Raw genomic sequence first — 24231 nt, 5'->3', positions numbered from 1 at the left:
TCCTTATTATCCTCCACCTGTAACCTACCTTTCTCTCCTCTTCCCTCCTCTCCTCTTCTCTTCCCTCTTCTCTCTTCCCTCCTCTCCCTCGTCCCTCCTCTTTTTCCTTTTCCCATCTCTTCCCTTCTCTTCCATCCTCTTCCCCTCTTCCCTCCTCTTTCCCATTCTTCCCTCCTCTCCCCTCATTTCCCTCTCCCCTCCTTTCCTTTCTCTTCCCATCTCTCCCTCTCCCCTCCTCTTCCCTCCTCTTCCCCGCTCTTCCTTTCTCTTCCCTCCTCCACTATGACCTTGAATCACCCCGCCCCGCAGCGCCTCTGTGACCCCCGCAGGAGAGAAGCGCTGGTTACGGGGGTCAACTCTGACTACAGAAACTTTCCCGGGCGACAAAGACAATAAATATTGTAAGTAGACTTTGTTAGTTAAACTCGCATTTAATCTTGTAGGGTTAAACGTGTAGACTTACTTAGTCTTGTAGATTTAGTTTATCGTATGGATTCAATTAAATCTGAAGCGTTAAAATTGAAGTTAGTTCAACTTGTAGATTTAGCTCAACTTTTAGGGTTAGTTCTTGAAGAGTTAGTTTAACTAGTCGCTCCCTCATCCTCATGGACTTGACCTCACTTTCGTTGATTAACCCATTCAACTCCGATAACAAGATGTCTTGTCATTTGGTCAAATAAAACAAAAAATCATAAAACACCAAAATGTTTGATCAAACACCAGAAAAATATGACGTCAGTCCTCGCTTCGCTCGCAGCGAAGCGAGGACTGACGTCATATTTTTCTGGTGTTTGATCAAACATTTTGGTGTTTTATGATTTTTTGTTTTATTTGACCAAATGACAAGACATCTTGTCATCGGAGTTGAATGGGTTAAGGTAGAGCGCCCCTCTCCCTAGTTTTCCTATATCATTTCTTTCACTCCCTCTCTCACTCTTCCCCTCTCTCCCTCTCTCACTCTTCCCCTCTCCCCTTCTTCCCCCTCTCCCTCCTTCCCCCTCTTCCTCCTTCCCCCTCTTCCTCCTTCCCCCTCTTCCTCCTTCCCCTCCCTCCTTCCCCTCCCTCCTTCCTCCTTCCCCCTCTTCCTCCTTCCCCCTCTTCCCCCTTACCTCTCCTTCCGTTCGACCCTCCTCTCCGTTCCTCTTTCCCTCTCCCCTTCCTTCCGTCTCCCCTTCCTTCCGTCTCCCCTTCTTCCCTCTCCCCCTCCTTCCCTCTCCCCCTCCTTCCCTCTCCCCCTCCTTCCCTCTCCCCCTCCTTCCCTCCCCCTCCTTCCCTCTCCCCCTCTTTCCCCCTTCCCCTCCTTCCGTCTCCCATTCTTCCTACTATCCTTCCTTCCCTCTCTCCTTCCACCCTTCTCTCCCTCCTTTCCATCCTTCCCTCCTTCCCTTTCTCTCTCCATCCTTCTCTCCCTCCTTCCTTCTTCCCCTCCTTTCCCTTTCTTCACTCCTTCCTACCCTCCTCTGTTTTCCACCTAACCTTCCCTCCTCCTTCCCTTTCTTTCTCTTCCTTTCTTCCTTGTTCCTTCTCTTCTTCCCTCTCTTCTTCCCTCTCTTCTTCCCTCTCTTTTATCCCTCCTCCCTCCCTTCCCTTCCTTCATTCCCCGTCCATCCTTTCGTGTCTCTCCCTCTTCTCAATTTCCTCACTCCCACTCTCCCTCTCTCCCTCTCTCCCTCCCTCCCACTCTCCCTCCCACTTCCCATCCCTCCATGTGAAATATCCCACCTTTCCATCCCACCCTCCCTCCCTTTCTCCCTCCCTTTCTCCCACTTCCCATCCCTCCATGTAAAATCTCCCATCTTTCCATCCCTCCCTCCCACCCTTCCCCACTTCCTATCCCTCCATGTGAGCTCTCCCAAATTCCCATCCCTCCCTCCCACTCTCCCTCCCATTCCTCCATATAAGCTCTCCCACCTTTCCATCCCTCCCTCCCTTTCTCCCTCCCATTCCTCCTCCCATTCTGAGCAATGGGGCGGACGAAGAAATTGAGCGCAACGGAGCGAGTTTGAGTTTGGCGCGCAGATTGATCCCCAACGACAAATGACGTGGCTGCAAATGAGCGAATTATGTGTCCCGACATTCGAACGCTTCTTCCAGCTGATGCCGTCACAGGTACCAGCCCACGGCTTGTTAGGCTCTAGGCTCGATTATTTTCAGAGAACGTCAAGGTAAGATAGTCTTGATGTTGTACTGTATGTTGTATTTACGTGTAATGAGTTTTTGATCATTTATTTGTTTGTATACTGTTAACTATTTTTGCTTTTATATATACATTTTTATTATGTGTATATATGTATTTTTTCGTCTATTAGCAATTTTTTTTAATTTTCAACTAAGTTTTTTGCAACCTTGATTTGTGGATTGAACTTCATATATATATATATATATATATATATATATCTTTATTTTCTAAACTTCATTATTACAAACTTCACAGGTTCAACGATTAACTTGCCCTCGGAGCTGCCTAGTGTAGGCCTTATGGTCTCTTGCAGTCTCCTTCATTCTTATGTTCTTATGTTTTCTGTTCTGGATAACCACTAAAAGGAGACGTGAGCTGTTAAAGGCGCCTCTATTGTTGTGGACAGTCGCCCCGCTATGTGTGTGCGTGCGTGTGTGTGTGTGTGCGTGTGTGCATTTGTAAGTGATGCTATTCTTCCTTCATATCTTCCTTCTCATCTTCCTCCCCTCATCCTCTTCTTCCTCCTCTTCTGTTTCCTCTTCTTCTCTTCACCCTCCACTTTCTCTAACGCCCCTTCTTCCTCCTCTTCCTCTCCCCTTCCTCCCATCCAACCCCTCTCCCTTATGGGGGTAATTGACCACCTAATGTATATGTAATCGGTACACCAGGGAACCTCACCAGCACCCCTATGGCCCACAGCTACGCACCATTCCTTCATGATTGGAAACCCATCAGCACCCAAAGAAAGGCGAACACGAGTTGCTGTCCCTCCGAGGATAGAAGCGCTGGTTAATATGTCATCCAAGGCTTCTTCGCTGGCTGGCTGGCTGGCTGGCTGGATCCCCACACAATCCGCATTCGTCAGCATTAGCAACTTCTTCATTGGTTCTGCTCCGTTTGAGGCTTTCGATTTGTTTTCATTAAATTCCTTATTTAGTGCCCTCTCCTCCTCTCTTCCTCTCTCTTCCTCTCTCTCTCTCCCTCTCTCTCCCTCTCCTTCTCTCTCTTCCCGTCTCACAATTCCCACATCTTTCCCATCTTTCTATCCCTTTCTTTATCCCCATCTCTATCCCCATCTCCCTCCATCCCCATCTCTCTCCATCCCCATCTCTCTCCCTCCCCACCTCTCTCCATCCCCACCTCTCTCCATCCCCATCTCTCTCCATCCCCATCTCTCTCCCTCCCCATCTCCCTCCATTCCCATCTCCCTCCATCCCCACCTCTCTCCACCCCCATCTCTATCACCATCTCTATCCCCATTTCCCTCCATCCCCATCTCTCTCCATCCCCATCTCTCTCCACCCACATCTCTCTCCACCCCCATCTCTCTCCACCCCCATCTCCTTCCACCCCCATCTCTATCACCATCTCTCTCTATCCCCACCTCTCCCTTTCTCTATCTCCCTCCATCCCATTTCTCTCCATCCCCATCTCTCTCTATCCCCATTTCCCTCTATCCCCATCTCTCTCCACACCCATCTCTATCACCATCTCTCTTTATCCCCATCTCCCTCTATACCCACCTCTCTCCATCCCCATCTCCATCCCCATCTCCATCCCCATCTCTCGCTATCCCCATCTCTCTCTATCCCCATCTTTCTCCATCCCCATCTCTCTCCATCCCCATTTCTCTCCACACCCATCTCTATCACCTCTCTCTATCCCCATCTCCCTCCATCCCCACCTCTCTCCATCACCATCTCCCTCTATCCCCATCCCCCTCCATTCCCATCTCTCTCCACCCCCATCTCTATCACCATCTTTATCCCCATCTCTCTCTATCCCCACCTCGCTTTCTTTTTCCCTCTCTCCCTTCCCCCCCCTCTCTCTCTCCATCTCTCCCTCTCTCCATCTCTCTCCCTCTATCCATCTCTCTCCCTCTATCCATCTCTCTCCCCATCCCACTCTCTCCCTAATCCTTCTCACCTCATCCCTCTCTCCCCCAACCCTCTCTCCTCATTCCTCTCTCCCCCTCTCTCTCCCTCCCTCTCCCCATTTCTTTCTCTCCCCATCCCTCTTTCTCCTCATCCTACTCTCTCCCCTATCCATCTCTCTTCCCCATCCCTCTCTTCTCATCGATTTCTCTCTCCCCATCCCTCTCTTTCTCTCTCTCCCTCTCCCCGTCTCCTCTCTCTCTATCCCTCTCCCCGTCTCCTCTTTCCATTTCTCTCTCCCCATCCCTCTCTCTCCCCACATCTCTCTCTCTCTCTCTCCCATCCATCTCTCTTTCCGCATCTCTCCCCATCTCCATCTCTCTCTCACGGACCAATTAATTATTCTTCCCTTGTATGTCTGCTTTCTCCCCTCTTCCACTCTTTTCTGTTTTATGTATTAATTTATTTACTTTTGTTTTCTTTATCTATTCCCCTCTTCCACTCCTTTCTATTTTATTTTATTATTGTTATTATATATTTTTTACTTGTTTATTTTTATTTTATTATATTCTATCTATTTATTTATTGTTATCTTATTTTCTTTACTTATTTATTTTACCAAATGCGTCACTTGTTTATTTTACCAAATGCACCCTCGACCTGATGAAGCCATTTGCATATTTTGTTCTGGCGAATCCAAAGCGATTAAGCAGCAGAGGAACAGGCCTGGGTGCCCAAGACGGGGTCACGATCCATAGAAGACACCTTCCCCCCCGGGGTCCGTCTCTGGACTGATGAAAAACCACGAGGGAGGGAGGGGAGACCTCCCCATATGACTATAAGAGGCCATCGAACGCCCAGATCCCGCCAAAATGGCTATAAAGGCTATAACTCCAATGTCCTTTTTTCATCTTTGGCGTCTTTTCATTTTTTTTTTTTTTTTTTTTTTTTTTTCTTATAATTATTTTTGGTCGAATATTTGTTGGATTGGTCGTTTGAAGGATCAATTACAAAGAGTTTGCACAGCAATGTTCTTGCTCGGGAACTTGAGGATTAAATTGTTAACGTGGGCTTCGAGGTCTGTACAAAACCCTCCTCACTCAGCCTTCTTCCCTCCTCTCCTTACTTCCCTCCTTACTTCCCTCCTTACTTCCTCCCTTACTCCTAACCCTCCTCCTTCTCTGTTCCCCTGCGCCTCTCTCTTTTTCCTCTCTTTATCCCTCTCTTTCTCTCTATTTCTTCTCTTCTTTCTCGCTGTTTCTGCTCAATCTCCTTCTTTCCCTCTCTCCTTGCCCATTCCTTCCTTGCCCCCCTTCCCTCCTTGCCCCCCTTCCCTCCTTGCCCTTTTTTCCTCCTCCGCCCAAGGGTGGGTGGGTAGGTGGTGCGGCCTCTCAAGAGCTTCACTTTTATGATTCAAAGAATTTATGAAAATAGTTTTCTTTGGAACTGCGAGGGAGGGAAGGAGGGAGGTCGCGGGTCGAGGCTAAAGGGGAGAAAGTTGGTTTCAGCTGGTGAAAGGATTGTGGCCTCTTGTTCGGCCCTTCAAGTTTTATTTTCTGTAAGTTTCCTTTACATAAATAATGTGTATATATATATATTTGTGTGTAATTTTTATACAAACAGTTCTTCATTGCCTTTTCTTTTTTCTATTTTTTTTTTTTTTTTTTTTTTTTTTTTTTTTTGATATATGGATAGAAGCGGTTTGTATATTTTATTCCGGCTGTCGGAAGGTGATTATTTTCTCTCAGCTCAAAGAAAAAAAATCTCTTGCAACCAGAGGTGCTTCCTCGAGATCTTCGAGACCAAAGAACCTTAGTCTTCTACTGACGCTGCAAGTCTCGAAGTCGTGTCAGAAGTCTTCGGGTGCTCGGAGACTCTGTAGGTCCTTGGAGGAAGGAACCTGGAGTAGTTCCTCATTTCCTTCAGATCCGATCTCGCCCCTGAAGGCAACTTTCTTTCCCAGATCTCAGCAGTCCACTCGAAAAAGAATTCTGACTTCGACGGCGGTTCGAACCCTGCCACAGGTGAAGTTGAACCAAGAGCATGGTTCTTCAAATTCCATGCTACGAAGTTCTCTCAGAGGGGCACCGTTCCTGCTTCCTGGTAGGGGGGGGGGAGTTCCCGATGTGAAGCTGAATCATCATCATCACCATCATCATCATCACCATCATTACCACCATCATCTTCACCATCATCATCATCATCATCATCACCATCACCACCACCACCACCATCCTTCCAATCTGCTACTACAAATCTCTCATATACAATCTCTACAACTTCATCTCTTTGTTGTAATGTTGAGGTCCTCAGGTACTCGATCTCGGTACGTGCTGCTCCGAAGTGGCATGTCCCTGGCCTCCATTGCCCCTGGGATAGCGGGCAGAGAGAGAGAGAGAGAGTCGACCCTGGGAGAGAGAAAGAGAGAGTCAACGAACCTGGAAATTAGCGAAATCAAACCGAAAGTCTCGAATGGAGGGGAACCAATAAAGAACTTGCTAATGGTGACGAATGCGGAGAGTGTGGGGAGCCAGCCAGCCAGCCAGCGAGGAGGCCTTGGATGCCATATTAACCAGCGTTTCTATCCTCGGAGGACAATATCATACCAGAGAGACGGAGTCATGTAGGTACTCAAGGAGACTTAAGGTGGGAATGGTGGAAATCGAAGATTTGTATTCGTCTTTCTTTGAGTAGAGATTGGTTTCCAATCATGAAAGTATGATATATGGCTCTGGTCCATAGGGGTGCCGTTTAAGTTCCCTCGTGTGTTTATTATATTAGGAAGAGATGAATGGAGTAAAAGGGGGGGGGTTTGCGGGGGGACGGGCTGAGAAGAGGGAGAGGAGGGAAGTCTATAGCAAGGAAAAAAGGGAAAATAGACAAGAAAAGAGAAATAGAAGAGAAGAAAAGAGGGAGAGAGGAGGGATAAAGAACAACAGCAGAAAGAGAAATAGTGTAAAGAAAGAAGAGGGGTGAAGGGGAAGGATGAAAAAGAGGAGGCAGACTTGAGGAAGGAGGCCAAAGAGAGAGTATGAAAAATACAAAGAGAGAGAGGGACAGGAAACAAATATTGACGTAGAGTGCGGGGTGATCTGATAGAGGTATTCAAATGGGTCAAGGGTGATGCAGGCAAGGTCATCATATTAAGACAACAAGGCAGGACTCGTAGTAATGGAAAAAATAATTTAGTAATTGGACATATTTAGTCAGGCTAATAACATAATAGGACAAATTTAGACTTAAGAAGGATATAAGCATGGACTGGTTTACCAATAGAGGGGTTAACGAATGGAATAGACTTAGTAGGACACGGAACTGCCTGATGTAGGCCTTATAGTCTCTTGCAGTCACCTCCATTTTTATGTTCTTAGAAAGCGAGGGAGAGAAAAAAAAAAGAGAGAAATAGAGGATGGAAGAGTCTGAGAGAGTAAAGGAAGCTTAATGTAACATACGAAAGAGGAAGCAAGGGAAAGGATGACAAACTCGAAGTCACTAAGGTCTGACTTCGACAAACTCGAAGTTTCCATCAAGTCCAGGTGCTCTTCGACCTCCCAAGAGGGTTCCTCTTACTGCCAAGAGTGGGTCAAGTTAAAACTTAAGTTAGGCTTAGCCGTCTCCTCGCCGTGTTAGGTTTTCTTGGGTTCAATGCGAGCCAGAAGCTTTGGTCGGTTGCTATGTACAGTAGTTTACCGGCGTTTGTATCCCATGATCCACAGGGTGGGGGACGTTAACGACTGTATATCACCAACGCTTCTGTCCTCAGAGGCCAAGTGGTCCAGAACCCAGGTCAAGACTTGACAAGTTAACGACCAGTTGTTATCAGCGTTTTCCCTCTCATAGACCCTCCTCTTATGCAATGCTGTTTCCACTCGAAGAATAAAATCGTTTTGTATCCGATAATTACTTCTTAACTACTGGGAGTTACTACAAACTCCCAGGGACTCCATGACCTCGGCTTGGGGAGTATTGGTCTTCCTCGACTGAATGAAATCACCTGGCGGCAGATGAAGGCACTGCTGCGAGGCACAGAAGCTGCACCATCAATCCAAGGGACAGGCCGTTGGTCCTGAATGGGCCCATCCTCCTCGCCAAACCTCCTAACATAAGACTCGTTTTATTGACGTTGCCTCTCGTTTGGCCATAAACCCGCGGCCTCACCGACCCACCAACGATCCTCGGACCCAGAGAGGTGAGACCAGGGGTGGGCAACCCTTGGCACGCGTGCAAAATTTGGCACGCTAATGACTTTTTTTTTTCTCCGGCACGCGAAACCCAGAGTTCACCTCAAAAAAGATGACTAATAAATCTCAAACTTCTTTTTGTATGATCATTGGTGATCTCGTGCTTCACCGGGCGGTTGATTTGGGTCCTTATAAGAGGTGAAGGCGGGGAGGAGACCCATACTCGTGTATGTAGGCCTATAATTCTCCTCCGTTTTGTATCAAAGATTTTGCTCCTTTTGGCACCCAGACCTTAAAAAGGTTGCCCACCCCTGAGTTACACTCGTTTATGCGAGTGTGGCAACGGAACCCGCAGGTTGGCGCCAGCCAAGTCAGTGACCTGCCTGGCGCCACAGAAGGGTGAGTGTGGCTATGCGCTGGGGATGGAAAGGTGGGCGGGGGTGGGTGGTAGGAACAAGGGGTAGAGAGATACAAGACATAGATGGAAAATATTTTTTTTCACCCTTCCTCTCCTCACCCCCCCACCCCCCGGTCTCCAAGGCCCTCTCCCCCCTTCCTCTTCCCTTCTCCAAGTTGTCTCCCCAACTCTCCCCGCTTTCCCTTTTCCCTTCCCCTCCCCGTTTTCCCCTTTCCCTTCCCCTCCCCGCTTTCCCCTTTCCCTTCCCCTCCCCTCCCTCTCTCCATCATTCCCTTTCCTTCCCCTCCTCTACCTTTCCTATATAAGTCTCTCTCCCATTCCTCCCACTTTGCCCCCTACAGTACATTCAGCTTTTCCTTCAATTCCAAGTATCTCATCCTCCCTCTTCCTTTTATTTCCCTCTTCCTCCTTTCCTCATCCGCCTCCAAGTTCCTCCTTCCCTCCTCATTCCTTCCCTCCTTCGGTTCCCTCCCACCCTTATATATATATATATATATATATATATATATATATATATATATATATATATATATATATATATATATATATATATATATATATATATATCGTGAGGAATCGGATGCAAAAACAAACCCATTGAAGGCCATTGTACCCATAACGAAACGTATCCTCCCCTTTCCCCCCTCCATTCTCTCAACCAATTTTACAAGACCTATGACAATCTTCCTCCTTTCCTACCCATCTCTTTCCTCCCCACCCCTTTCCTCCCCACCCCTTCCACCCCACCCCTTCCACCCCACCCCTTTCCTACCCACCCCTTTCCTCCCCACCCCTTTCCTCCCCACCCCTTTCCTCTCCACCCCTTTCCTCCCCACCCCTTTCCTCCCCACCCCTTTCCTCCCCACCCTCGCCCAGGTCTCCCTCTTAATCCCCTCCAAGTTTGACTCCATAAATTACTTACTTGGCAACTTGGCAATTTCCACCATCACTAGTCCCTTCTCTACCCCTTGATGAAGAGCCAAGGCTTAACCCATTCAACTCCGATGACAAGATGTCTTGTCATTTGGTCAAATAAAACAAAAAATCATAAAACACCAAAATGTTTGATCAAACACCAGAAAAATATGACGTCAATCCTCGCTTCGCTGGAGGACTGACGTCATATTTTTCTGGTGTTTGATCAAACATTTTGGTGTTTTATGATTTTTTGTTTTATTTGACCAAATGACAAGACATCTTGTCATCGGAGTTGAATGGGTTAACTAGGGGTCGTTTAAGTCTTCTCTCGAGTCCCCTAACTACCACTTCGACTCTTGGCACTATAATGATGATAATGCAAATACTATACAGAACTATTTAAGGCAGTGTGAATAAAACATATATACATACATGCATACATATACCAAAGGCTTTTTTTCCCATTATAAGGGAGGTAGCCAAAAAACAAAGGCATAAAAACCACTCCCACCCATTCCATCCCTATCACACTCCACTCCCCTCCACCCTCTTCCCTCCCTCCTATCTTGGCACCTCCTGGATGACGGGTCATCCCTGCATCTTGTCCACTGCCCTGGGTCAGAAGCAGTGTGGCAAGACACAGCACATCCACAGCAAGGCCGCTTCATTAAATCGCACACAAAACACACACATTTGCTGGTTAACCAATGTAAAATGTACTTAAAACAATTTTTTATATATGAGATACTGCGCACACTCTGTGCTGTTGGTCTGTAAATGTTCATCATCCAATAGCTGACGACAACCACTCGTACTGACTACTAGAGCACGTAGGCATTTGGTTATTCCCCCGAGCAAGCGTGAGGTGGCGCGAAAATTTCATATTTGTTTATAGAAAACGGGAATAGGAGTGTTTAAGTGAATGTTTTTTATAACTATCTTGTTTTATTTTATTTTCTCATATTTATTTATTTATTTGTTTATTATAATTATTACTTTTTTTACCTGAGGCGCTGAGATTAATTTCAGAATGTGCAGGGAAATCATATAGCAACTGTAGCCCGTATAACCAGATGTTAGGGTCATGGATTACCCACACTTCACATACATCCCTCGATGGAGGAGGCGAAGAAGGGAACGTCCACAGAACTCATTTCTAGGGGCGAACTGGTCGAACCCGTCAAGAGTTGTTTGGAGAGTGGGAAGGAAGGAAGGGCGTCTGCATGGAAGCTTGCCCGGAGAGGTCTTATTGTTCCTCGACCTGCAACCTTTACAAATAGGTGTGGATCACCTACGACAACCCAACACCTGGTTTAGGTGAGCGATCTAACCTACCTCATTCGAGGTCACGAAGGTCACGTGACCTCCCTCTCCCTCGTCATTGCAAGTATACTTTTGTATTCATCACTTTGGGAAACCTCTGTTTATTCACACTCTCGTCCTCTTTCTGCGTTTTCTTTCAACAACTTTTCTGGTTTACACTTAAAATACTTACGCGTACACACACACACACACAACTCTTGGCGCAGTTGGTAGAGTTCCCGGCTGCCACTACGGAGGTCTGGATTCGAATCCCGCCCAGGGCTGAAATAATTTCAGTATCGCTGCGGTGTGAGTTGTTTCTCCAATTCGTGGGCGGGGAGTTGTGGGTGTGGGTCACCCATAGATCGGTCGTATACGAACTCTGAGCTCTCTTCCAGGAGGGAAATAGCTATCGATCATGAGTCCAACACGTGATCCAAGACCATGGTGAATCACACACACACTACTTCCTAAATGCTTCTTGCTAGGAAATCTAGTTTTCCACATAGATGGATGTACTTATGGAAGTAAAAAAAATAATTTAAGTAAAATAGAATAATCCAGCCCAAAAGCATAAACGATTTAAAGGTAAAGTTTCGTAAGTGGAGGCAAAGAGATGGAACCCCATGAATACAGTTCCAATTCTGTGTACTACAAAGTAGGTAAATACACACACATGCACATTCACATCCACACACACGCATACACATTCACGTACACATGTACACGTGCACACACAAATACTCGTACACACACACCATTTTTTTTTTTTTTTTTTTTTTTTTTTTTTTTTTTTTATCATTCTTATAAACAGCCCCTTATGCTTATCCCAATACTCCGCTGTGCTCTCCACCATTTCCCCATTCTCGTTTATCCTGAGATTTTCCCCTTGCACGTGTCTGAGCTCCCGGGAGGACTTTTTGCGAGACGCCTTCTCCATTTCTTCCACCTTTTCCGGTTCTTACCTCTGGACGCTTGGCTCCACTCTGATGCAGACATATTGCTTCCACTGTGCTCTCCACAATCCCCCGTTTTCGTTTATTGTCAGCTTTAATACATTCTGGTTTGTTTTTTGTCACCCATAGCTCATTTTTTATTTATTTTTATGTCTTCGTGTTTTATCTCTGCCTCTATTTACATACACACACAAACATACATATATATACATGCATACATACCTCCTACCTGCCTTCCAACCTACATATCTACAGACATACATACCTCCTACCTACTGACCCGTATACATTCATGCATACATTCATGGGTACATTCGTGTTATCATGCGTACGCATTACACACATGAAAACATATACACACATGTACATATATGTATACATCTCTTCCTTAAGGATGATATTACATTTTCGTAGTGTATTTATGTAATGATCAAACCTTTTTTTTGTAAATGTTTTCTGCGAAAGAAAAGGAAGAAAATATTAAGTTTTTGTGCACGGTAGCAACACGGTTGATTTGCAATCGATTTCTTCCAAATCGGATCATAGTTGCAGGCTGATAGGGGTACAACAACAACAGACAAACAAACAAACAAGCAGATAGCTGGGCTGATGCTCTGACAATTAGATATGCTGGAGGCCATATAGATGAGAATACTTGTGTACTTGTCTACAAAGTAGACAAGAATTGGTTTACCAGCCGAGATGTTGACGATTGGAATAGACTCGGTAATCATGTATTGAGCGCTGAAACTATTTGTTTGCTTTAAGGATGACAAGTGTTAAGGGATACAGAACTCCCTAGTGTAGGCTTTAGGGTCTCTTGCAGTCTCTTCCATTCTTATGTTCTTATACTTTGTTCTGTTTTAAAGCAAGCGGTTTTATTCAGTTTAAGAAGAAGAGATGTGAGGATAAGAAAGAAGTTAAAGTAGACAAAAATAGGTCAGAGTATTGATGGCCCCAAACTGCAAGTCAACAACAACAAAATGGGACAGCCAGCCAGGCCACTTAATATTCTTTCACCACTGCCACACACACACACCTGCATGTGTGTGTGTGCTTGTGTTTGTGGTTGTTCTTGAGTGTGTGTGCTTGCGCAAGTGGGTGGGTATTTGACCAGAAATCTTCGGTACTTTTTCTCTCTTTTTTGTTTGTTTATTTATCTATTTAGTATTTTCATTTTGTTTTTGCAATTGTATAATTACAGTTTTATTCTATTATTATTGTTATTATTATTATTAGTATTATTATTATTACTTCTAACATTTTTTCCAGCTAATCACTATGCGATTTAGGGTGGATGTATTCGTCTAGAAGTTAACTTTATTTTTTCTTCTTGACAACTACTTTGCTTGGTGGATTATTGCCAGAAACCTACTTAGAAATTTCTTTCTCAATGTTCTAAATTTAGAGGATGAGAGTAATTTTAATTTCCAAGTTATGGAGACATTCCCCAGAAAAAATGCATCATTTATGTCATCGGTCTAAAGATGTCTTCTTGATTCTTAAATAGAACCCACAGATCTAAAAAGACTTCACTGACATCCCCTAAAATTTCGTCCGTTGTAACCCCAAAACATGATCTCCCTTCTAATCCTAACTCCTAACCATGATCACCAATCAAATTCTCCTCATTCCTTCCCACCCTCCTACACCCCTCCCACCCTTCCTTCCCACCCTCCTACACCCCTCCCACCCTTCCTTCCCACCCTCCTACACCCCTCCCACCCTTCCTTCCCACCCTCCTACACCCCTCCCACCCTTCCTTCCCCTCCATAAAAGGTCAAGAACCCCTCTGAACAGGGTCACTCCGTCATGCACTCTTCGATCGGCTCATCAAGATGAAGTTGATGCGGGTGCAAGCGTCACCGAGGTGCACGCTGGTAAGGGAGAGGGAAACACTCTTCCCCGCGGCGTGAGCAGTCACAGGCGGGTAGCTCCTGAAGACTGGGGACGGGTGCAGGTCGTGGAGGCGTGGGCGGCTGCCAAAGTGGAGAAGTGTTTGAAACTTTTCCAAGGCGCGAGGCAAGATGGCCGACCTAAGCCGAAGACGTGACGTCATGTCGGCGATCTTTGCTGGCTTCTGTTTGGTCTGTGCCGGGATTGTGGACGCCGAGCAGGATTTGGTAGGTGTCGGTAAAAAAATGTTTATATCATTTTTGATAACATCTAAAACACACACACACACACACACACAAAAGACTGTTAATTTTATATGCATTAAATCAGGGGTCTACACCTAGAGCATCAAAAGAATTCAAAATAAAGATATGATGAAATTTTATCTTGTAGGAGATGTAATGTTGACATTTTCATTACGTCTTGTCACACGGAACAAGAGGGACTACAGTAGTTTAGTCTCCCCCTCCACTTTCCACACCTTTTTAGAATTAACCAGAAGAAAGGCTACAGCGTATGGCACGGTAATGTCGACTTTATGGTAAACACATGAGCAGTGAAGTCGACGAAAAGGCACATTCACATATTTGGTTCTGTCTTGCGCCAATGGGTTTTGTTAAGATACAGTGACGCACTTTACACATTTTATTCTGGCTAATGGGAAACTGAAGATGTCTTGCTGTTGTCGACTGGGGGGAAAAATTAGGAAGGAATTGAGAAATTGGGGGAGGAGGTGAAGGTTCTCTGTGGAGTTCTGTTGTTCATCAGTGAACATTTCTGTTCTCCCATGGAGCTGGAGAAGTGAAGAGGAAGTCTTGTTCCCAAAAGTGGGGAGTATTTGTCCACAAGACGTTGAAAGTGAAAAAATATAGAGAAATATGAAGAAACATTTATTTTTATTCAGAAGAGTTGAAATTGTGTATATCTGCAAGAAGGTAGATAAAAAGGAGAGAGAATAGAAGCGAAAAGATATTTGTCTTTCAAAAGTAACGGTCTCCACTTTCGGATGTAAATAGATTAAAAAGAGAAGACGAGAGATAGAAGCATAGAGAAGGAAAATTGGAAATAGAGAATTCTCTGTAGATGAATGAAATCGTGTACTGACTGCCAGAGGGAAATTAGCTAAACGAATGGTTGTCTTTGAAACGAAGACGACTCCGCTTGGGTTAGGAAGCAGCGTCGAAGTCGATTTTTTTTTTTGGAGATGAAGGAATGTCGACAAAATGAGACGAACCCGTCGTCTCTTCGCCTCATAAATTCAATAATCAAACACAGAAAACGGAGAATCTGAAAAGAAAAGAAAAAGTGGGAAATTTCAAAGACGGACAGGAAGGAAGACTTCAAATGTCTTTGATATTTGAAAACCGATGAAATGGTAAATTAGTTTACAAGAAATTTCATTTTGAGATTGGAATGTTTTTCTTTTATTATGAAAGACGTACAGTGACATAAAAGTCAATATTTTCATATATATATATATATATATATATATATTTTTTTTTTTTTTTTTTTTTTTTTTTTTTCGTTTATTTATTTATATTTTAACGAATTCCTGTTTTTTTTTTTTTTTTTCAAGAACTGAAGTAAGGTTTTCTGCAGCTGTTGTTTTTCATTATCATTATTTGATATACAAAACTGATGGCACAAAATATTTTTTAATGTCACACTTTTATACAAAATCATTAATGATCTTTGAAACTCAATTTTTTTTTTAAACGCAGGAATCGTTAATGACCATTATTTTTCATGTCTAAACGAACTGTTAAGTATAATTGAATTTTCAAATTATATTCAAACACAGAAACCGTTAATGACCGTTGATTTTTATAAGATATCTAAACACAATAGCCGTTAATAACCGTTAAAGCTGAAACTGGCATTAACGAACCGTTATGTTCCTGTCGACCGTTACGGCGACCCACAATTCAGATGCCGTTACGGTAACGGCGGTGGTAACGGGTTTCACTACCGTTGCGTGTGAAAAATAGACGTCCATTCAGAATCAAAAAGATTTGTTTTTTACGTGTTTTTACCATCGATCACCACTAGCAAGCAAAGCATTACTGAGAAAATAAAATTCAGTATATTATAGCAATAATATAATCTAAGTATAGTGTGGTATAGTAATAGTTTAATTTGATATAAAAGTATAATATAGCACACAGGTTTTCAACGTTGTAGAGTAATAAGATATTATAATAGGGCGGGATGTAGTACAGTATAATCTAATATAGTATAGTATAGTGTTCAGTCAACCATTCATTGGTGTGTTCTAGATATAGTGACTACACTAAAGGTTTTAGTGTTTTCATAATTAATGATTAATAAATAATTAGTAATAAATCAAGTTAATAGATATAGAATAATTTTATTGTCTGAATAAGTCATCAGGCATGCAGAGCCGGGAATTGAACTCGGGTCACCTGTGTGGAACGAGAGCGCGGCCCCTTAGCCGTCCGGGACGCTGTATTAGGGTTAAACGAATGGTATGGTATAGTGCTTTATGGTTTGGGAATATAGCGCAGTTGGAAAGGCTTATGGCCAACATTCCCTATGAGCTTTGTGCGCCCACATATGTTTTACAACAAATGCACATAAAGAAAAAATTGTGCCCACACAAGGTTTTCAAATGTCAAAATCTATTCAGTAAAGAAGTTCCACCCAAAAATCAACTTATACAGGTTCTCTAGAAATATGGTAACTTGCCAACCGTCAAACCAGTGTGTGTGTGTATTTTTTTTTCTTCTAACTCTAGCGCTTCCATTGCCACCGAGGTGACTTTGCCGCCATGGGTGTGTATATGCATACTTTTCATGTTAGGCAAAGTTTGCGCACAAGCTAATTTCTATACACCCTCACAGCCAAAAAAAAAAAAAAAAAATAGAGGGTAACATTGCTTATGTGCTGGGTTATTTGCACACAGTTGCACTTAAACATGAATACATGTGAAGATATTTAGAGAGAGAAAGAGAGAAAGGGGAAGGACCGGCGGGTTTAGGGAAGGGGTAGGGGTTAAACCGTACACACATACGTTACATACAGACCCGTTGTAGACGGATCCGATGGAAAATAATAATATTAATGGTTGTGTGGGGTAAGTAGATCGGTATTACCTCACTTCCTCTGCCTCCCCTCCTCCCCTCACTCAATCCCTTCCTATCCTCACTCGTTCACTTCCCCCCTCACTCGTTCCCCTCCTCCCCTCACTCGTCCCCCTCTACCCCTCACTCATTCGTCTCCCCCCTCACTCTTTCCCCTCCTCCCCTCACTCGTCCCCCTCCTCCCCTCACTCGTTCCCCTCCCCCTCACTCGTCCCCCTCCTCCCCTCACTCGTTCCCCTCCTCCCCTCACTCGTTCCCCTCCTCCCCTCACTCGTTCCCCTCCTCCCCTCACTCTTTCCCCTCCTCCCCTCACTCTTTCCCCTCCTCCCCTCACTCTTTCACCTCCTCCCCTCACTCTTTCCCCTCCTCCCCTCACTCGTCCCCCTCTTCCCCTCACTCGTCCCCCTCTTCCCCTCACTCGTCCCCATCCTCTCCTTACTCGTCCTTATTCTCTCCTCACTCGTTTCCCCTCCTCCCCTCACTCATCCTCATCCTCCCCTCACTCATCCTCATCCTCCCCTCACTCGTTTCCCCTCTTCCCCTCACTCGTTTCCCCTCTTCCCCTCACTCGTTTCCCTTCTTCCCCTCACTCGTTTCCCCTTTTCCTCCTCCTCCAGACGAAGCTGTTCCACGAGGTGCTGGAGACTGACGGCGCCCTGCAGTCCTCGGTGGGCCTCAATGGTGGACCTCTCACCGACGTCGAACTCGTCTACCTTCATCGAAGTCCGGTGGCCAAGGTTCCTCAGCCCTCTTCGACGACGCCTCCTCCAGCTCCGTCGCCCCTTCCGCCCCCTCCGCCACCGTTCCCGCCACCTGCCTTCCCCCTCCCCTTCTCTGGGCTCTTCCTGGATCCTCGCGACAAGCGGGAGGACCTCGAGGACAAGGTCAAGGACGACGTCGAGGGCGAGGACGAAGGAAACGGCGAGCCGCTCCTGCGGTACTCCTTCAGCGCCTTCGGCAGGTACAAGTGGCTCTTTGGTGTTGACTCCACCCGACGGGTAGCAAGGGTCTTGTTAAGGTCTACCTTGAAAGGACAAGCCCTGCAACCACTTGTCTTTCATGTCCTCCTTCTCCAGGGCAAGAGTTCGGGGGAGTGGGAGAGGGACGGAGGGGGTGGGAGGGGGACAGGAGAGGGTTTCTACTTTAGGATATGACAGACTCAAGTTGTCTTGGAACATTGCAAATTACAATAATAATGATGACGATGACAATGAGAATAACGATGATGGTGGTGATGACGATGATGATGGTGATGACGATGACAGTGATGATGACGATGATGATGCGATGACGACGATGATCACAATGATAACGATGACGACGATGATGATAACGATAACGATGACGACGATGACAATAATGACGATGACCATAATGATGATTATAGTAAAAAATATATATATATATATATCCCACAAAGCATTCTAACATCCATTACAGCACAAATGTCACTAATGAAATATATATATATATATATATATATATTTATATATATATATATATTTATATATATGTATATATATGTATATTATATATATATGTATATATATGTATATTATATATATATATATATGTAATATATGTATATATATATATATGTATATATTATAAATATATATGTATATTATATATATATTTATATATACGTATATGTATATATATATATGTATATATATATATGTATATATATATATATGTATATATATATATATATATATATATATATATATGTATATATAATCTATATATATAATATATATATATATATATATATCTATATATATGTATATATATGATAATAACATCAATTTGCTCAACAAGGACGACCCTCTCTCGCCTCCTCCTCCAGGAAGTACCACCTGAAGCTGACCCGGTCCTCGCACTTGCTGTCGTCGAAGGCGCGGGTTCGAGTCCTGAGGGGACGGGAAGGAGAGGTCGAGGGGGCACCCGACGAAGTCCTCCCGACGGAGGAGCACCGGTCTCGGTTTTTCACCCACGTCGACAGCGACATCACCGCCGCCCTCCACTCGTACACCTCCAACGCCATGGTGGGTAAAAAAAAAAAAATATATATATATATTATATAATATATATATATAATACATATATATATATATATATTATATAATATATATACATACATATATATACATATATATATACATATATATGTATGTATGTATATGTATAAATGAATAAAATAAAAATAAATAGATAAGTGAATGAATATATAGAATGAATAGAATAAATCAAACAAACATACAAATAAATATATGAAGAAAGTCAATAAATGAAATAATGAATATATGAATTAATAACAAATACATCAATACATTAATCAAATAGTATAAAAAGGACGAATAAATAAAGTAGACAAAATAATAAATTGATAAAGATAGATAAAATAGATTGATAGATAAATAGGATAGACAAATAGTTAATGAAGAAGATAAAATACCTAATTATTAAATAAGTAAATGAATAAGAAAAATGTATAAATAAATGAAAAGTGATCAAGGACCATTTTTAGGGTCTCATTAGAGGGCTATGGATCCATAGCACTCCACACTCGAGCAGAAAGGAGTAATAGAGGGAACCAGCAGTCGTATTCTTAAAAATATTTCCTTATATAAATCCTAGATAAATCCTTGGAAAAGAAAGATTTTTTAAGGATTTTTTTTTTTTAAGAATACCACCGCAAATTTCTTTCGCATGAAATGATCTGAGGAGGAGTATTTTGTGAACGATACCAGCGCTTCTATCCGTTTCAGCTATGGTCTATATATTCTAAGTTGATCCTCGGTGGCTGAGCGGATTAGAGCGTCGCTACTTGCGGCGGAGGTCGAGGTGACGGCAGTTCGAACTCTGCCGCCAACGAGTTGGACCAAGGGCATGGTTCATTAAATCCCACGGTACAAAGTCCTCTGTAAGGGGCACCGTCCTGGCCAGCTAATAGAGTGGAGTTCGCGACATTAAATAAAATAAAACAAATGCCAGAGAGTTTTATTCAGGGGGTGACCCTCGCTGGTGGGGGGGTAGGGGGTAAGGGTCCCTCCTTTAGTTCTTTCAGCTCCTGGTGCCCCACGACCTACCTGACGAAGTCGTCTCTCCACCCTCAGGAAGGGTTTATCTTCAGCAGGAACGCTTCCCTGGAGATCCGACCTTTGCCCGCCCACGCCAAGAGCCCTCTGAGCATCGCCCTGCAGAAGCGGGGGACCCCGCTCAGCTCCGGAGGGGAGGCGGCGGCGGCGGCGGCGGTGCTCCACGTGGTCAAGAGGCTCCCCCTGCAGCAGAAGAGGAACCAGCCCAAGTCGATGGTCATTGAGGATCCTCGACCGGAACTGTGCCCTGGTACTTTTTTTTTTTTTTTTTTTTTTTTTTTTGGGGGGGGGGGGGCTGGCATCCGATATGCTCAGATTATTTTCTTGGGGGTGGGGGGGAGTTGGGGGAATCCGATGTGCCTTTTTTTTTAGGGGGAGGTGGCATCCGATATGCATAGTTTTTTTTTGGGGGGGGGGGGCATCCGATATGCCAAGGTGATTTTTTTTTTTTTTTTTTTTAAGAGGCGGTTACGGGGGGTTTCCGATCTCTTTAAGGAATTTTGGATTTAAAGATCTCCGTAATCAGAAACCCGACTTTTTTATTTATGTAATCCCATAGAAAATATGAATCCGAAATCATCATCGCCACTAGCCTCATCACCTGCACATTTCTTTCTTATAATTTTCCTCTTCTTCCCATTCTCCTCTCTACTTATCTACAAAAACTCACCAGTAATTTTCATAAGTATATTCGATGAAATTAATAAAACTCTACTTTCTAATGGTAGAAAGATTTCTAAGATTCTAGATTTCTCAACATCTCCCATTCGCTCAAATACATACATACATATATGTACCAAAGGCTCCTTCCCCCATACACGGGAGGTAGCCCCCCCCCAAAAAAAAAGGCATAGAAACCACTCCCACCCATTCTATCCCCTACATACTCAACTCCCCTCCACCCTCTTCCCTCCCTTGGTACCTCCTGGATGACGGGTCATCCCTTCATCATGTCCACTGCCCTGGGTCAGAAGCAGTGTCGCTCACACCTCCATAAATCTCACTTTCAAATTCTCTCACACCATCTCTTCCGTGTAATTTTGTCCCCAAACGAATAAAAGCGCCGGTCATAATACAATTCTAACCTCTTTCTCACTTAGGCGGTCTGGGGAATGTCGACCCAAATCAAGACCACGAGTATCCTCAAGACATCTTGACCATTCCCCCAGAGGTAAGATTCTCCTTGTCATATGCTCAAGGGAGTGTGTGTGTCAATAGGTGTTATTATTTATGTTATTTCCACGCATTTTATAGGTTCTAGGTACTTAACAATCTGTCACCATGCACGTAAACATTTGTAGTATTGTTTACTATTTATGACGGTAATGTACAATACCTGGCGGGGGTAACTATAACAAACATTTTATCTTTCTGTAGGAAATAATAGCCACTGAAATAACAACTGAAGGGATATTTGAGAAACCTCAACATCCTGTGCATCCTACTGCAAAGGACCTGCCTCCCCTTCTGAAGAGGAGTAGGAATTTTGAAATCTCCCCTTCAGAAGAAGAAACCGCATTTGAAATGGATTTGAGTATAACTTCAAGTAACCAGAATATAGGAAAGGAAAAGATTCGTATCCAGGGCTATGCTAGGATTCCAAGAGGATCTTCGACTTTAGAAAGAGAATTTAATCCTATTCTAGGTACCGATATGGAATTAGATCCTATAATTTTAGAGAAAAGAAAGTCTCCAATGGACGGTAAGACTTCCTATGGGTAGAGAGTTTTTGTGACATTTATAGTAATGATAATAATGACAAATGAAATAACATTATATTAGTAATGATTAACTGATGGTAAATATTGCGTGTAATAACAGAGATTCCAAGATAGTCTAGTATGATTAAGATACGATTAGTATCTTTAGTGATGAAAATTATAGTATTAGTAATGAAAAAATAATAATGATAATCATCACCCCCATCACTCTCACCATGAAATTATTCTCTTATATGTTACTCTATTTGAACCGATACTCAATAGAACCCTACCTTGGTGCAAGCCGGAATACCCCTCCCCCTCCAACCTCATCCTTGAAGAAGAGGGAGGTCGGGTCTCAAGGGCGAGCCTCGGGTCCTCGAGGACAATTCGAGACGATCCTTCCTTCGAAAAGGACACAAGGTCGACCCAAGTTGGACTTGATGTCTCGAGCGAGACAGTTCGAGGAGGAAGAGGAAATCCTTCAGAGTCTCTTGAGGGAGGTCGAGGACCAAGAAGAAGTGTCAGGTCAGTAACGGTAACGACGTCCGTAGGAGACCTTTGAGACATCTCTCCCCCCCCCCGTCTCCTCTCCCCTCGTCTCCTCTCCCCTCGTCTCCTCTCCCCTCTTCTCTCCCCTCCCCTCCCCTTCTCCCCCCTTCTCCCCCCTCCCCTCCCCATCTCCCCCCGTTTCCTCTCCCCCCGTCTCTCCCCTCCCTCTTCCCTCCCTCTTCCCTCCCTCTTCCCTCCCTCTTCCCTCCCTCTTCCCTCCCTCTTCCCTCCTCCTTCTTCGCCCTTCCCTTCCTCCCTCCCCCTTCCTCCCTCCCCCTTCTTCGCCCTCCCCTTCCTCCCTCCCCTTCCTCCCTCCCCCTTCCTCCCTCCCCCTTCTTCGCCCTCCCCTTCCTCCCTCCCCTTCCTCCCTCCCCCTTCCTCCCTCCCCCTTCCTCCCTCCCCCTTCTTCGCCCTCCCCTTCCTCCCTCCCCTTCCTCCCTCCCTCTTCCTCCTTCCCCCTTCCTCCTTCCCTCTTTCCACCTCAACCCCTTCCCACCTTCCCCCTTTTCCCTTAACCCCTCCCTCCTTCCCCCTGCCCCCTACTCTTACCCTACCCCCTTCCCTTATTCCTCCCCCCTTCCCCTTCCCCTTTCCTACTTCCCCCTTTCCCCTTCCCCTTTTCCCCTTCCCCTCCCACCTTTACCTTTCTCACTTTCACCACATTTACCCTCGCCTTCCCCTCTTCTCCCCTCTCTCTTTCCCCCTCCCTCTTCCCCCTCCCTCTTCCCCCTCCCTCTTCCCCCTCCCTTTCCCCCCTCTCTCTTTCCCCTCCTTCTTCCCCCTCCCTCTTCCCCCTCCCTCTTCCCCCTCCCTCTTCCCTCCCTCTTCCCTCCTCTCTCTTCCCCCTCTATGTGTAACTATATGGAATTGATAGGTTTTGCAGTGGATACGGTTTCCTTCTCACACTCTGAGGTGGGGGGGGGCAAAGGGGGAGGGGGAGGTTTGGGTTATGGATTGGGATTTCACAGTAAGATCTCCATAGACAAGTCAATATCAAACTTTGAAAACTTGACGCGATTTCACGGTTGGTTGGTCTTCTTGTGAATAAAATCACCTGTAGATAGGTAGAATGAACGTATCAAATAACACCAACCGTGAATATATCGATTCAGTGTTTGCATTTAAGTATGAGGTTTGCATGTCCAAGTGAAAATGCGAGACAGTATGAGAACATACAACACGGTGTCTGCAATTATGAACCTTATGTCCTGAAGAAATACGGTAGTTTTTTACTTGCGATGCTGTGTGGTTCCTTTACCTACAGTCTCGTCTGTTGTGAATTTGAATATCTAAAGAAAGACTTCGTTTACTGTATTCTAGATTTTCTTAAGGATATTTCTAAAATATGTCTAATATTCATATAGATTTAACTTCTCTTAATTCATCATTTAGCCTCTCAGTATATGATGCAAAGGTAATTTGATATTTGGAGATTCGAAAAACAGAATATTGGAACCGAAGTTGTTTTTGTTCAAAAGAACTCGCAAAACTTGACGAGAATAGTTCAGCACGATGTCTGTCCGCGTGCAGGTGGGCGGGGCTTGGGAATGACGTCATGTCACTCTGGGTCTGAAACCAACCAACGTCTCGAGGTTATGTGACGTCATCATGAGTCAGAGAGAATTTTGTCGACAAATTGTTGAATAATATTTTTGCATGTTTTGTACCCGTCGTAGGTATTACTGTCATACTGATTAACAATATTGTTCCAATCGTTGTTCTTGTCATTGTTGTCATCATCATCAATATCATCAATATCATCATCATCATTATCATCAGTATCATCAATATCATCGTTATCAATATCATCATCATCAATATCATCATCAACATCATCAATATCATCATTATCATCAAAATCATCATCATCATCATCAATATCACAATCATCATCATCAATATCATCATCATCAATCATCACTCACTATCACCACCGTCGTAGTCGTCGTCGTCCTCGTCTTCGGCATCGTCATCATCACTTTCACCTTCGTTGCTATCATCATTGTCATCGTCGTTTACATCATTAGATCCATCATCACACACACACACACAC

At 44.3% G+C, this 24231-nt stretch overlaps 1 protein-coding gene across 1 annotated transcript in view; it reads left to right on the top strand.

Annotated features, from left to right (window-relative positions):
- The first annotated feature begins 13651 nt into the window (after positions 1-13651).
- Positions 13652-24231, top strand: part of LOC143021271 (uncharacterized) — a 59036-nt gene continuing 48456 nt past the window's right edge. The window contains exons 1-7 of the mRNA XM_076178674.1: positions 13652-13951; positions 17443-17786; positions 18675-18873; positions 19945-20176; positions 21027-21097; positions 21304-21628; positions 21912-22154. Coding sequence (XP_076034789.1) covers positions 13856-13951; positions 17443-17786; positions 18675-18873; positions 19945-20176; positions 21027-21097; positions 21304-21628; positions 21912-22154 — 1510 coding nt within the window. The 5' untranslated portion in view covers positions 13652-13855. The remainder of the gene's footprint in view (positions 13952-17442; positions 17787-18674; positions 18874-19944; positions 20177-21026; positions 21098-21303; positions 21629-21911; positions 22155-24231) is intronic.

Source organism: Oratosquilla oratoria, chromosome 41 (assembly GCF_046742065.1).
Source record: "Oratosquilla oratoria isolate Oo_2021 chromosome 41, ASM4674206v1, whole genome shotgun sequence".
Classification (NCBI taxonomy): Eukaryota; Metazoa; Arthropoda; class Malacostraca; order Stomatopoda; family Squillidae; genus Oratosquilla; species Oratosquilla oratoria.
The sequence above is the reverse complement of the archived record's forward strand: the minus strand, read 5'-3'. Positions and strand labels throughout refer to the sequence as shown.